The sequence below is a fragment of the Helianthus annuus genome, chromosome 4 (assembly GCF_002127325.2).
Source record: "Helianthus annuus cultivar XRQ/B chromosome 4, HanXRQr2.0-SUNRISE, whole genome shotgun sequence".
In the NCBI taxonomy this organism is placed as follows: Eukaryota; Viridiplantae; Streptophyta; class Magnoliopsida; order Asterales; family Asteraceae; genus Helianthus; species Helianthus annuus.
Window position 1 is genome coordinate 15,974,048 of NC_035436.2, and position 13,410 is coordinate 15,987,457.

The 13,410-nt window shown below is 35.6% G+C and overlaps 2 protein-coding genes and 1 long non-coding RNA gene across 4 annotated transcripts; all 3 read right to left on the reverse strand.

Moving 5' to 3' along the window:
- Positions 1-1,294: 1,294 nt before the first annotated feature.
- On the reverse strand, positions 1,295-6,282 carry LOC110905187 (receptor-like protein EIX2). Its single transcript, XM_035989231.1, has 3 exons — positions 5,888-6,282; positions 2,605-3,617; positions 1,295-2,223 (listed from the first exon to the last, which is right to left on the reverse strand). The coding sequence occupies exons 1-3, from the start codon at positions 6,280-6,282 to the stop codon at positions 1,295-1,297; spliced, it is 2,337 nt and encodes a 778-aa protein (XP_035845124.1).
- Positions 6,283-6,924: 642 nt separating this feature from the next.
- LOC110905185 (receptor-like protein EIX2) lies at positions 6,925-7,917 on the reverse strand. The gene has a single exon (XM_022151080.1). It carries the CDS (start codon positions 7,915-7,917, stop codon positions 6,925-6,927), a length of 993 nt encoding a protein of 330 aa, XP_022006772.1.
- Positions 7,918-8,235: 318 nt separating this feature from the next.
- On the reverse strand, positions 8,236-12,142 carry LOC110907916. 2 transcript variants are annotated; one of them, XR_004892092.1, is made up of 3 exons: positions 10,733-12,142; positions 9,774-9,857; positions 8,236-8,808 (listed from the first exon to the last, which is right to left on the reverse strand). It is a non-coding gene; the product is annotated as an uncharacterized LOC110907916 (long non-coding RNA). The 2 variants fall into 2 exon arrangements; XR_004892091.1 differs by having other exon boundaries at positions 9,774-9,862.
- Positions 12,143-13,410: the final 1,268 nt, after the last annotated feature.

A 13,410-nucleotide genomic window follows, 5' to 3' on the forward strand; every position in this document is an offset into this window, starting at 1 on the left:
AGTTTAGTGAAGAATATATATGTATCGTGGTAGATTTATTTTTATTGGACAGTTAACATCTAATGCATAATTTTCTAGATTGATGTTGAAGATTAGGGGCAAGCATTGGAGCAACCTTTAACCTATTGATATCAAATCATTAATATCAGTTAAAACAAAACGAAAACATGTTAAAAGTTGCCTATAGCAATACCAAAATCTGTACCATCTCTGGAATTGTTGTACCAAATAAACATTAGATCATCTTAACAACAGTTCTTTTTTAAGTATATTTAACATATATGTTTGGGTTCTGACGAAAATGAGCTCGGATTGAAAAGGGTCGTTTTATTAAAGTATCAAATGACAAATAACAGTTATGGTAACCGTATATTATTATTATTTTATAGATTAAACATAAAAAGACAATTAATATAAGGATTCATAAAACCCCCAACATAGCTATGCAAAACCTATGGTTGCCGCATCCCATTTCACACCGTTTTTACTAGCTTCAAAGAGAATGATCATACAAAGAACAACCTTACTAACATAAACAACACGGCATAACATTATCCAGTTTTGATACATAGTTTTCAATTTTGAGGTAAAGCATGAAACATATTACAACATCAACAAGAAAACATGTGACAACAATTTGAGGTAAAGCATGAAACATATTACAACATCAACAAGAAAACATGTGACAACAATACTTTTGTATAACATCATAAACCATATACCTCAAATTACTCACAAAACTGAAATACGCAATCCTCCATGATCTTCTCACTATCAATGGACCCATAATCATCCAAAATCCACAAACAAATCCAACCACTATGCTTATAATCAACCCCCAATCTGCTCCATCCTCTTCTTTTTTTCTCTCCTATTGTATGAGTTGCTGCTTTAACCCGTTCACAACCATTAGTTTCAGTTAGTGGAGCTCCACAAAGTTTGTTGCCAAAGAAGCTAGACTCACCGAAGCTTTGAAGTTGTGTACCTGTTGGAATTCTTCCTGTTAAATTGTTGAAGGACACGTTGAAGCTACTCAAGAAATGTAAACTTGACAAACTCATGGGAAGTTCCCCGGAAAGCCTGTTTACCGATAAATCTAACGATATAAGTTCTTTCATGTTTCCAATCTTCTCTGGGATACTTCCACTCAATTGATTTCTTGATAAATTCAACGATTTTAATTCCATTAGGGACATTAGCTCACTAGGAATGTGTCCGGTGAGATTGTTACTCGAAAGGTCTATCAACATCACTAATGGAAGAATACTGCTATATGTGTCCTCTCGTCCGTTTGTCACCAATGAATCACCAGCAATAAATAATTCAGGTCCAATAATGCTAATGCTATAAGCAAAGTCTCTTGAATTGCTTTCGGTGCCGGAAAGGATACTAAAGTTGTTGAAGCATCTGGAATATTTCCAGATAGGTTGTTATGAGCAAGATCTAATATATGAATATGTATAATATGACAAAGCTCATGAGGAATATTTCCATCGAAACGGTTGGATCCAAGGTTAAGAATTCTTAAACGAGTAAGTTTTATTCCAATCCATGTTGGAATGCTTCCAGTAAGTTCATTCCTTCCAAGTTGAAGAACATCTAGATATGTTAAGTTCATTAGAGAAGAATGTAATCTTCCGGAGATCTTGTTCCCATGCATGTTCAGATACGTTAAATGTAAAGAACCCAATGTTCTTGGAATCTCACCAGACAAACTGTTATTCCCCAAATTTAAGATATCCAACCTTGGCCATTTCTCCCAACACTCTGGAAGGTCACCCGACAAATGATTATTTTCCAAATTAAGAAAAGATGTGCTTGTCATACCACTGGAACACAACAAAGGATGTAACGATCCCCGAAACGCATTCGAGCTAATGTCAATAAATTCAAGTGTGGCAGCGATACCAGAGAACGTTAAGGGTCCTCGAATATGATTATTTGACATATTCAAATCCCATAGCTCGGAGAATGATCTTACAAATGATTCTGGCATGGGCGATGAAATGCCTGTGTTGCTTATGTCTAATTCCTGTAAATCCTTCTGTGATTGCAACCACGACGGAAATTGAGGCCCTAAAACCCAATTTCTCAGAAGCAAGGATCTCAACTGGAAAGGGGGAATCCAGTTTGCAACTTGCAGCTTTAAGATGAATTTGTTAGCTGATCCTTTTAGATCCTTCAAGCTCACTAGTTTGATAAAGTGAGCTTCTGTCACAACACCTGTAAGCAAATTATGAGAAAAATCTAAATGAGTCAACTTTGAAAATTTTCCAAGGCTATCAGGAAGGCTGCCATCCAGTCGGTTAAAACGAACATACAACCATTCCAATGATGATAATTGTCCAATCCAGTCGGGAAAGCTTCCATTTATTTGGTTAAAACTAACATCCAACTCCGCCAATGATGATAATCGTCCAATTGAGTATGGAATGGGACCAGAAATTTGATTTACACTAAGTTATAATGTTCTGAGAAATGACAAGTTTCCTATGGAATGAGGAATTATCCCAGTTATATGAGTATAGGACAAGGATAATGACTCTAAGGCAGGTGATTTGCACGCAAAAAAACTTTCAAGAAAATATGCCAGACTAATATTACCAATATTGTTACCAGACAAATCAATCTCTCTGAAATTACAAAAGTTACCCAATGATTTAGGTATTCTCTTAGTGAGTTGATTGTCAGACAAGCGCAGGCTAATAAGATTTGTTAGATTTTGAAGGGAATCTAGAACTGAACTTGAAATACCACAACTTCTAATATCTAATGTGATGAGATTACTACTGGACAACTCTTGAAATATTGAGGAAGAATTCATGAAATCATTCCCGGCAACAAGAAGCAACTCAAGAGAAGTCAGATTGCGGAAGCTAGGAATAGGACCACGAAAATGACACCGAGTTAAATCCAATGAAACTAGACTAGTTACACTGAATATCCATTGTGATACTGAATTGTTAAAATTATTGTAAGAAAGATCGAGAACAGAAAGGGATGTGAGATTGACACTAGGAACATACATGTGTAGATTAGAGAGTTTGCAATCAGACAAATGTAGCTGGACCAAAGAAGGAAGGGTGTTAATCACCTGAAGCCAATCGGTTGCTTTGCTAAGGTCCAAGCCACTCATATCGAGGTGATGCAACATACCAAGACTTGACAACCACTTCATATTCGCCATGCTCGTTCTTTCAAGATAATAATAATGAAATCTTCCAAGACACAGTACATGTAATTCTGAGAGATTCCCTAGTTGTGGAGGGATACTTCCGCCAAAATTGGAATATGAAAGGTTAAGGTACCTTAGGTTTTGAAAAGAACCAATGAATTTAGGAACTTGGATGCCTCCAAAATCATTGCAACTCAAATCCAAATGCTTGAGTTGCTTTAGATCCAACAAAGATTGACTTATTTCCCCTTTCAATGTCACGCCATCATATAGGATATCACAATGACCGTCAGATCCAGGAAGATGAATACGATGAACATGACCTATGGAATTATCACATGCTATCCCAGCCCATGTACAACAGTCCTTGTTCTCAGCAACCCACGAAGCGAGTCGTTGTGATTCATCAGTGAGGCCATGCTTGAACCGGAGAAGTGCTTGTCTCTCAACGTCATTGCATAACACATGATGAGAGTTTTATTAGATGAGCATAAACGAAACAAGGCCAAAACAACAAGAAAGAACAAGTGAAAACAAGAGAAACAAGAATATGAAGATCGAGCATTCATATTGTTTGATATTTGTTTAGAATATGAGATGGGGGCTTAATCTAAACTTGAATATTTATAAATACCAGTAGTACGTAGCTTTTGCTTTGAATGGACTTAAACATCTAGTAAACGTCAAGTCAAGTAAACGAATGGTACACACACCAGTCTATACGGACACAAATAGCATCAGTTCAGTGTGTGGACATGATAAATGAGAGTGATGGATGAATAAATCAATTTAGAATAAGTCAAGGATAGCTGTCATCCAATGTTAGTGGACATAAATGGAGAGGTCTATAATCAGCTTTCATTTCAAGTTAGAAAACCAATCAAAATTGGGACCAATTTGTGAAAAGTAGAAATCAGACTTTGAATGAGTCCAAATAAACCATGAAAGGTGCATGACTAAATCTGTCAAATGAAGCTCATATATGGATAGCAGGTGAACTATATTTTGTTCTTTTAGGCTACATGGTGTGGGGGCGTCGCCCCACCCGTCTTGCTCTGGCGACGGCATCTACACCAACCCCCTGCGTCTCCGTCCTCACCGTCCGAATATGGACGTTTCGACGGACCAAAACATGTGGCCCCCCCCTTCTTTCATCTCCACGCCGCTCCGTCACCCCATCCCGCCACCCCGTCTTCTTTCTTCCCTCCGTCACTATACCGTTCAGCCTTATTCTAAATTAATCATCTTTGAATCATATATAATCATTTGAAAGTTTTAATAGAGAAAACAACACGAGAACCACAACCAATTCATGGCATGATTGTAAATTAACCATGATATATTTATCAAGCCGAATTTTGTTTTTCCATGCCAGCATAATGTATAAACACCCATAGACAATCAAGGAATTTTTATATATATTTTATCTTTAGTATATATAAATAAACATTCTTTCAATTTTTCTGGGCTTTTGGGCATCTACCTTTATGCGAGCCTACTTAACATGCAGTTTAACATCAACTCTATCGGTAGAATTTCAAATTTAAACTAACATCAATGAATAAATTAGAAAAAAAATATATTCAATCATCGTACTTATAAGTTTCTTAATCCTTAGAGTTAGGTGACCCGGGGCGCCCCGTGATGACAAATCCTTCACGCGTTGAAGGTATTGAAACACCGCCGCCACCACATTTATTCACGCGTGGAGATTATAACGCGTCCTCATCATCACGCGTTGTAATTGAAATTTTGGAACGTTGAGATGACCGTTGGTGAAAAAATTTGACCGTTTATTTATGATTTGGCTATATATATACACACACAATGCAATTATTTAAAATACCAAACAATACAATTCTTCCAACACAAAAAATAGAATCTTTTAAACTTCAAAAAAATACAATTCAACCCAAAATGGAAGGTTCAAGCAAATGAGGTTCGGGTTCGAAGAAAAAACCCGTACGACCGAAGGTTCAAGTTAAATTTGACGAGCCGGCGAGATTTCGGTTGCAAGACGAACCCAACACAATCCCACCATTTCAAACCCAACCGTTTCCCAACCAACCCTTTCAAACCCAACAATTTCCACCATTTCAAACCCAACGGTATCAATACCAATCTTTCATTCCACCATATCAACCTCAACAATTTCAAACACAGTTGTTTCAAACCCACCATTTCAACGTCGACCCACGAGAAGATAACAATCTCATCCACCAATTTGTCCGTGCATACCGCGAACCAAAACAACTTGATGACGATAGTGAACCGGCTGAAGAAGAAGAAGACTATTATGAAGTTGAAATCGTCCCAGCATCCGCCGGGAGAGCTTGGAGGAGCGAAGAATTAATATAAGGATTCATAAAACCCCCAACATAGCTATGCAAAACCTATGGTTGAGTAATATTTTATCCTACAAATTTATTTACCTCAATTTCCCCTAAGTTGCCGCATCCCATTTCACACCTTTTTTACTGCTTCAATGAAAATGATCATACAAAGAACAAACTTACTAACACAAACAACACGACATAACATTATCCAGTTTTGATACAAAGTTTTCAAATTTTGAAGTAAAGCATGAAACATATTACAACATCAACAAGAAAACATGTGACAACAATTTGAGGTAAAGCATGAAATATATTACAACATCAACAAGAAAACATGTGACAACAATACTTATGTATAACATCATAAACCATATACCTCAAATTACTCACAAAACTGAAATATGCAATCCTCCATGATCTTCTCACTATCAATGGACCCATAATCATCCAAAATCCACAAACAAATCCAACCACTATGCTTATAATCAACCCCCAATCTGCTCCATCCTCTTCTTTTTTCTCTCCTATTGTATGAGTTGCTGCTTTAACCCGTTCACAACCATTAGTTTCAGTTAGTGGAGCTCCACAAAGTTTGTTGCCAAAGAAGCTAGACTCACTGAAGCTTTGAAGCTGTGTACTTGTTGGAATTCTTCCTGTCAAACTGTTGAAGGACACGTTGAAGCTACTCAAGAAGTTTAACTTTGACAAGCTCATGGGAAGTTCTCCAGAAAGCCAGTTTACCGATAAATCTAACGATATAAGTTCTTTCATGTTTCCAATCTTCTATGGGATACTTCCACTCAATTGATTTCTTGATAAATTCAACGATTTTAGTTCCATTAGGGACATTAGCTCACTAGGAATGTGTCCGGTGAGATTGTTACTCGAAAGGTCTATCAACATCACTAATGGAAGAATACTGCTATATGTGTCCTCTCGTCCGATTGTCACCAATGAATCACCAGCAATAAATAATTCAGGTCCAATAATGCTAATGCTGTAAGCAAAGTCTCTTGAATTGCTTTCGGTGCCGGAAAGGATACTAAAGTTGTTGAAGCATCTGGGAATATTTCCAGATAAGTTGTTATGAGCAAGATCTAATATTTTAATATGTCTAATATGACAAAGCTCATGAGGAATATTTCCGGCAAAACGGTTTGATCGAAGGTTGAGAATTCTTAAAAGAGTAAGTTTTGTTCCAATCCATGTTGGAATGCTTCCGGTAAGTTCATTCCTTCCAAGTTCAAGAATACCTAGATTTGTTAAGTTCATTAGAAAAGAATGTAATCTTCCAGAGATCTTGTTCCCATGCATGTTCAGATGCTATAAAGGTAAAGAACCCAATGTTTTTGGAATCTCACCAGACAAACTGTTATTCCCCAAATTTAAGGTTTCCAACCTTGGTCATTTCTCCTAACACTCTGGAAGGTCACCCGACAAATGAATATTTTCCAAATTAAGAAAAGATGTGCTTGTCACACCACTAGAACACAAGAAAGGATGTAACGATCCCCGAAACCCATTCGAGCTAATGTCAATAAACACAAGTGTGGCAGGGTTACCAGAGAACGTTAATGGTCCTCGGATATGATTATTTGACATATTCAAATACCTTAAATTGGAGAATGATCTCACAAATGATTCGGGCAGGGGCGATGAAATGTCTGTGTTGCTTATGTCTAAATAACTTAAATCCTTCTGTGATTGCAACCACAACGGAAATTGAGGCCCTAAAACCCAATTTCTCATAGACAAATGTTCCAACTGAAAAGGGGGAATCCAGTTTGCAACTTGCAGCCTTAAGATTAGTTTGTTAGTTGATCCTTCTAGATCCTTCAAGCTCACTAGTTTGATAAAGTGAGCTTCTGTCACAACACCTGTAAGCAAATTATGAGAAAAATCTAAAAGAATCAACTTTGAAAGTTGTCCGAGGCTATCAGGAAGGCTGCCATCCAGTCGATTATAACTAATACCCAAGGCCTCCAATGATGATAATTTTCCAATTGAGTATGGAATGGGACCAGAAATTTGATTATCAGTAAGATATAATGTTCTAAGAAATGACAAGTTTCCTATGGAATGAGGAATTATACCAGTTATATGGTTCCCGATCAAGGATAATGACTCCAAGGCAGGTGATTTGCACTCGAAAAAACTTTCAAGAAAATATGTCAGACTAATATTACCAATATTGTTAAAAGACAAATCAATCTCTCTCAAATTACAAAAGTTACCCAATGATTTAGGTATTCTCTTAGTGAGTTGATCGTCAGACAAGTCGAGGCTAATAAGATTTGTTAGATTTTGAAGGGAATCTAGAACTGAACTTGAAATACCACAACCTCCAATATCTAATGAGATGAGATTACTACTGGACAACTCTTGAAATATTGAGGAAGAATTCATGAAATCATTGTCGGCAACATGAAGCAACTCAAGAGAAGTCAGATTGCGGAACCCAGGAATAGGAGCATGAAAAAAACCACCGAGTTAAATCCAGTGAAACTAGACTAGTTACACTGAATATCCACTGTGGCACTGAACTGTTAAAATAATTGTAAGAAAGATCGAGAATAGAAAGGGATGTGAGATTGACACTAGGAACATACATGTGTAGATTTGAGAGTTCACATCCAGACAAATGTAGCTGGACCAAAGAAGGAAGGGTGTTAATCACCTGAAGCCAATCGGTTGCTTTGCTAAGGTCCACTGTTACGCCCAAAATTTCATCTTCCTAAATGTGATATTATCATACTATAATTTAACAAAAATTGGGCATGACCCGTCCATAAAACGAGCATACCCCTGTTTTAAACATAATCAAACTAGTTATAATTCTACGATTCATTCGACAAAATACTACTAAGAACCAATACAACAAATTTTGGACTAAAAACATTTGAACAAGCTAGCGGAAGCGTTTGGTATGACATAACATGAACACGCGCTCGCTCCGATTCTCCAAGTCGCCTGAATTGAGGGTTTACCTACATTCAACAACAAAGCTTTAAAAAGTTAGTCGCTATACTTGTTTGCTTATAAAACCGTCATTTTAATTCCATTCATGTACATACTCTCATTTCTCTTACGCATTCGATTTCCCAATTAAATGGGTATCACATATATTCTCATACAACTAACCTGTTAGTAGGTGGTGACGACCAAACATAAAATATTGTATAAACTAAAACGTCCATAGTATATTCTAACCACTTAAGTTACTTCAACCCGAATATCTTCCAACACTCAATCATTTCATTACTATATCGACACTTCGAAAGTCCGATATTCATAAACCTGCACTTTCAACATACTCGATAATAATTTGGTTAGCAAACCTGTAATCTCCACATATTCAAGTACTACATTTTCATAAAAAGGTCGCCAACCATTTATACATCAATTTAACTACAACACTATGTACGCCTTTCGCATAATTATGTACATACATATATTTATATATATTTTCTATACACATCACGCATACTTGTTTATACGACTTAAACTCACCATAACTCCAATTATTCATAATTACATACCATCCTATTCACTTAATTTAAATTAACACACCTCCCTACTCATACATATGACCGTCCGATAATAGACTTACTTATAAACAAGTTCCATCCGTTACATGCTTACATAATCATGTCTACACATATTTACTTACATCCAATTCTTGATTAACCTACTCGCATTCGATCATCATACTCATATATTAATTATATGGTGCTTAGACTTGAGTTTATAACCCAAAAATATTAGTTAAGAGGAGTTTATAACGTATCTATTTATGCCCGAAGGTCAAAAATAACAAAACAATCAACTTTTTTGGAAAACTGCCGCCGTAAGCTACGGCTCAGCCGTAGCTTACGATTCAGTTGTTTGGTCCAAACAGAAGCTATGTTCTGTAGCCTACGACTGAACTGTAGCTTACGATTTGGCTGCTCTGCAGCTTATCCAACTTTGTCCGTTTACGCTAAAACTTGAGTAACTTTCACACCGTTTACCCGTTTAACCTCCCGTTTCTTCCTACATGATTGTAAATTAACCTTCTATCATGTGAACTTGAAATCCAACATCCGAGTTAAGGAATTTCTTAACTTATACGTATTCGGCTTGTTATCCATCTATGAATTATTCGATCCATTCGTGCATTTATCAAAATAGTCTATCGATTTGACCTCAACTTCATATGAACTTAATAATTAAAACATTATATTACTTAAACAACTAAATAAGTGATTATAGAGATCACTTACCTTATGCATCCCTATTCGCTATCGTTTCCTCATGTCCTCATGGCCCGTTAGTCCTTTATGCTTCCATCCATCTCGACATGATCCCTATACTTTTATTTCGTTGCATCCAAATTCTTGTTAGCATACAAAATTATACATATGAACGATCATATCAATTTACATTTCACATTCGGCTTCATTAACATTTCAACTAGCATATGGTACTACCTTATAATGCATGTTTCTTACTAAATCATTTCATCAAACTAACAACATCATTCAAGTTGAACTAATTTAGTACTATTCTTGAACCCAACATTATCCTTACTAGAAAATCCACATATCATACAATGACACCACTTTAACCCCTCGATCACAACTACATAATCAACTAAATGCATTAGGAGTGCCATATCTTTATGCATAGAGTACAAGTTCATCATACTAACAATCAACTTTTTCCACATGATTTCTATTCTAAATACACATTTCATGTTAGTTTGATAACAAATATATTATTATTTCCCTCTATACTTATTTACCCACAATTTGCATACTATTTTTACATATTGTTGTCATTTAGACATTTCATCAAACACTTGGTGTGCATACACCATTTAATGCACAATGTACAACTATTTCATGCTTAATCTTCAAAGTTCTTACTTCCAATCATCAACACAACCAAAACATTAAACTAGCTTCATACCATATTCCGTCTAACTTGCAAGAGTTCATCTTATACAACATAATCAATCAGATTTACACATGATTTGAACATGGGTGATTCACCCATGTTACTACCTTCACTATCAATGGTGGTTCCAACTTAATCATCAAAATTACTTAAAATCCTTCATAATTCAAGTCCTATTTGATGCTTCTAACACATATTCATGAGTAATTTCACACAATTTCATGGATTAAACATAAACCCACTTTATACAAGATCATAAAATCTATCTGAAATTACAACTTACCACATGTTTCATATAGTTTTTTGATGTAGAATCTCTACACATGCAAGAGAATTAAGGCTGGATTTTGCTTCAATTCTTCAACATTTCATCATCATGAGAAACCCTTCTTGGCCCTTGGCTTGCATCGACACCAACATCAGACTTATGTCTGATGTTTGTGATCTTCCACTACTTAACCAAACTTTAATTAAAATGTACAAGTTCAACCCTTGTAGTTTTGATAATTTATTTATTTCCTTCTTGTAACTAACATAGAAACACAAACTAGGTTAACTAATCCTAGTTAAGTTATTTCACACATAATTCTAGTAAATGCCTTATTTATCAACTATTAGATTTTGGGGCATTACAGTTATTTGTCCTCACTTGTTTTATTGAGTTTTCATTTTTGGGGCGTTACAGAATCCCACATTTAGGTACCATATTACTATATATTCTTTAGAATCCCACATTTAGGTACCATATTACTATATATTCTTTAGAATCCCACATTTAGGTACCATATTACTATATATTCTTTAGAATCCCACATTTAGGTACCATATTACTATATATTCCTTAATCACATTAAGTTTATTATTATTTATTGTGTCTTTTATTTTTGGGGTGTTACATCCACGCCACTCATATCGAGGTGATGCAACATACCAAGACTTGACAGCCACTTCATATTCGCCATGCTCGTTCTTTCAGAATATAGATCATTAAAACTTCCAAGACACAGAACATGTAATTCTGAGAGATTCCCTAGTTGTGGAGGGATTGTTCCGCTAAAATTGGAACGTGAAAGGTTAAGGTACCTTAGGTTTTGAAAAGAACCAATGAATTTAGGAACTTGATGCCTCCAAAATCATTGCAGCTCAGATCTAGATGCTTGAGTTGCTTTAGATCCAACAAAGATTGTCAAAGTTAAACTTCTTGACCTGCAGTGTTGGTGGTCCAAACTATGCTTCCATCTCCATCCTTAAGGACCAATTCTCCAGCTGCTGCAGTGAAATTCAGTATTGCATCAATCCCGGCCGAATGGACTCTGTTGGCTGACCAAACAACTTTATTTTCGTAAGTGAAAATAAGTGGTCGGAGAAATGAATATTGCATTTTCCTGGACGATGAGGTTGCCGTAGTTTTTCTTGGATGACCAAACATCTTTATATTGCCCTGGAGATTCAGTAGTCGGAGGAATGAATATGGCAAAGTAGTAAGAGGTATGATTCAGCAGTGGTGAGAACATGAGAACTAGAAAAAAGGCAAAGAAGGAACTAGAATTGTTTATCAACATGATTGATGAACAGTTGAACACTACTATGAAGAATGCATGAATCAATCTGTTGGAAGTCTTCAACAAGCCAAGTCAATGTTATGGTTGACTCATTAGAGCTACCGTTTTGGACCAACCACTGTTGGAGACTTGGAGCCACAATTTCGTTATCATACTTGTTAGTGTTAGCGATATAGTATATATAATATTGTATTTTGTTAAATATATTTGTTAGTATTGTATTTTGTTAAATATATTTGGTAGTTTAAGCGTCAATATTAGCCAAATACAGATTAGGCCATTATGTATTTATTTATATATATGCCAATTGGTATCAAGAAAGATTGATCGAACATGTTAGAAAATTTTTAAATAGCTAGTCTCCTAAAACTAGGAAGTCGTTGAAAGGGCATCCAACAGACTCCGATTGAACTCATTCTAGCGTCATTTGAATCATCTCGTCGAACTCTATGATCTTAAATTTTAGGTTTTCGGTTTTCGGTTTTAGATTTTTAGTTTGTATATTTTACAATTTTGGTTTAGATCAAATTGCCTTTTAATTTGGTATTGTGTTTCTTTTTTTGGGATTCATTATGTATTTTTTCCTTGCCATTGTTTTATATTTCTGGGCTTTGTATTATTATATTTTGCGATCCACTGTGACTTTGTACCCTTTCTGAATTTAAGAGACTTTGGAATTGTTTGTTTCAACTCTTAATGGGCTGGTTCAGACCTCTTAGTGGTTCAACACTAAATGGTTCAGACTGTTTGTTACACGAGCAAATGTCTAATTGGTTCAGACATTTGCTTCTGAATGATTAAGTATTATGCTGAGTCTAAATGATTAAGACCTTTTATCTGAATTGGTCATACATTTGCCTCGCCTCTGAATGGTTAAGCATTTTACTGTCTCTTAATGGTTTAGATCTCTTACCGGCCCAGCACTAAATGGTTCTTACTGTTAAACACGTAGGCATTAAGAAGTTAAAACAATTCTTTTATAGGATAACTTTACCCTCCCTCAAACATTATTTTCTCCAAGACTAACAATTAACTAGTGTGGGCATTTTACCTTTATTCTTTAATTAATAAATATAAACCTTCATTCGTAAATCTAAAACAATACCAACTATTCCCTAAAATAAAATTTAATTTTAATTAAAATACCATACCTTGTTGAGTTTAATAACAACTAGCATTAAACCCTCGTGTTGTGGTGGGGAATATAAAACTGCGCCAAGTTGCATCAATGCTATACCCCTGTTAACGACCACCAACACCGGAAAAAATCGCAAAACAAAATAAATAAAAAAATGGAAAGTAACACCGGGCGAAACGTAGACGTAAAATCATTGAACCACACACGCAAAAAATTAAACCGAAACGTAAAATATAGAAAAGAATAACTAAGTTGATATAG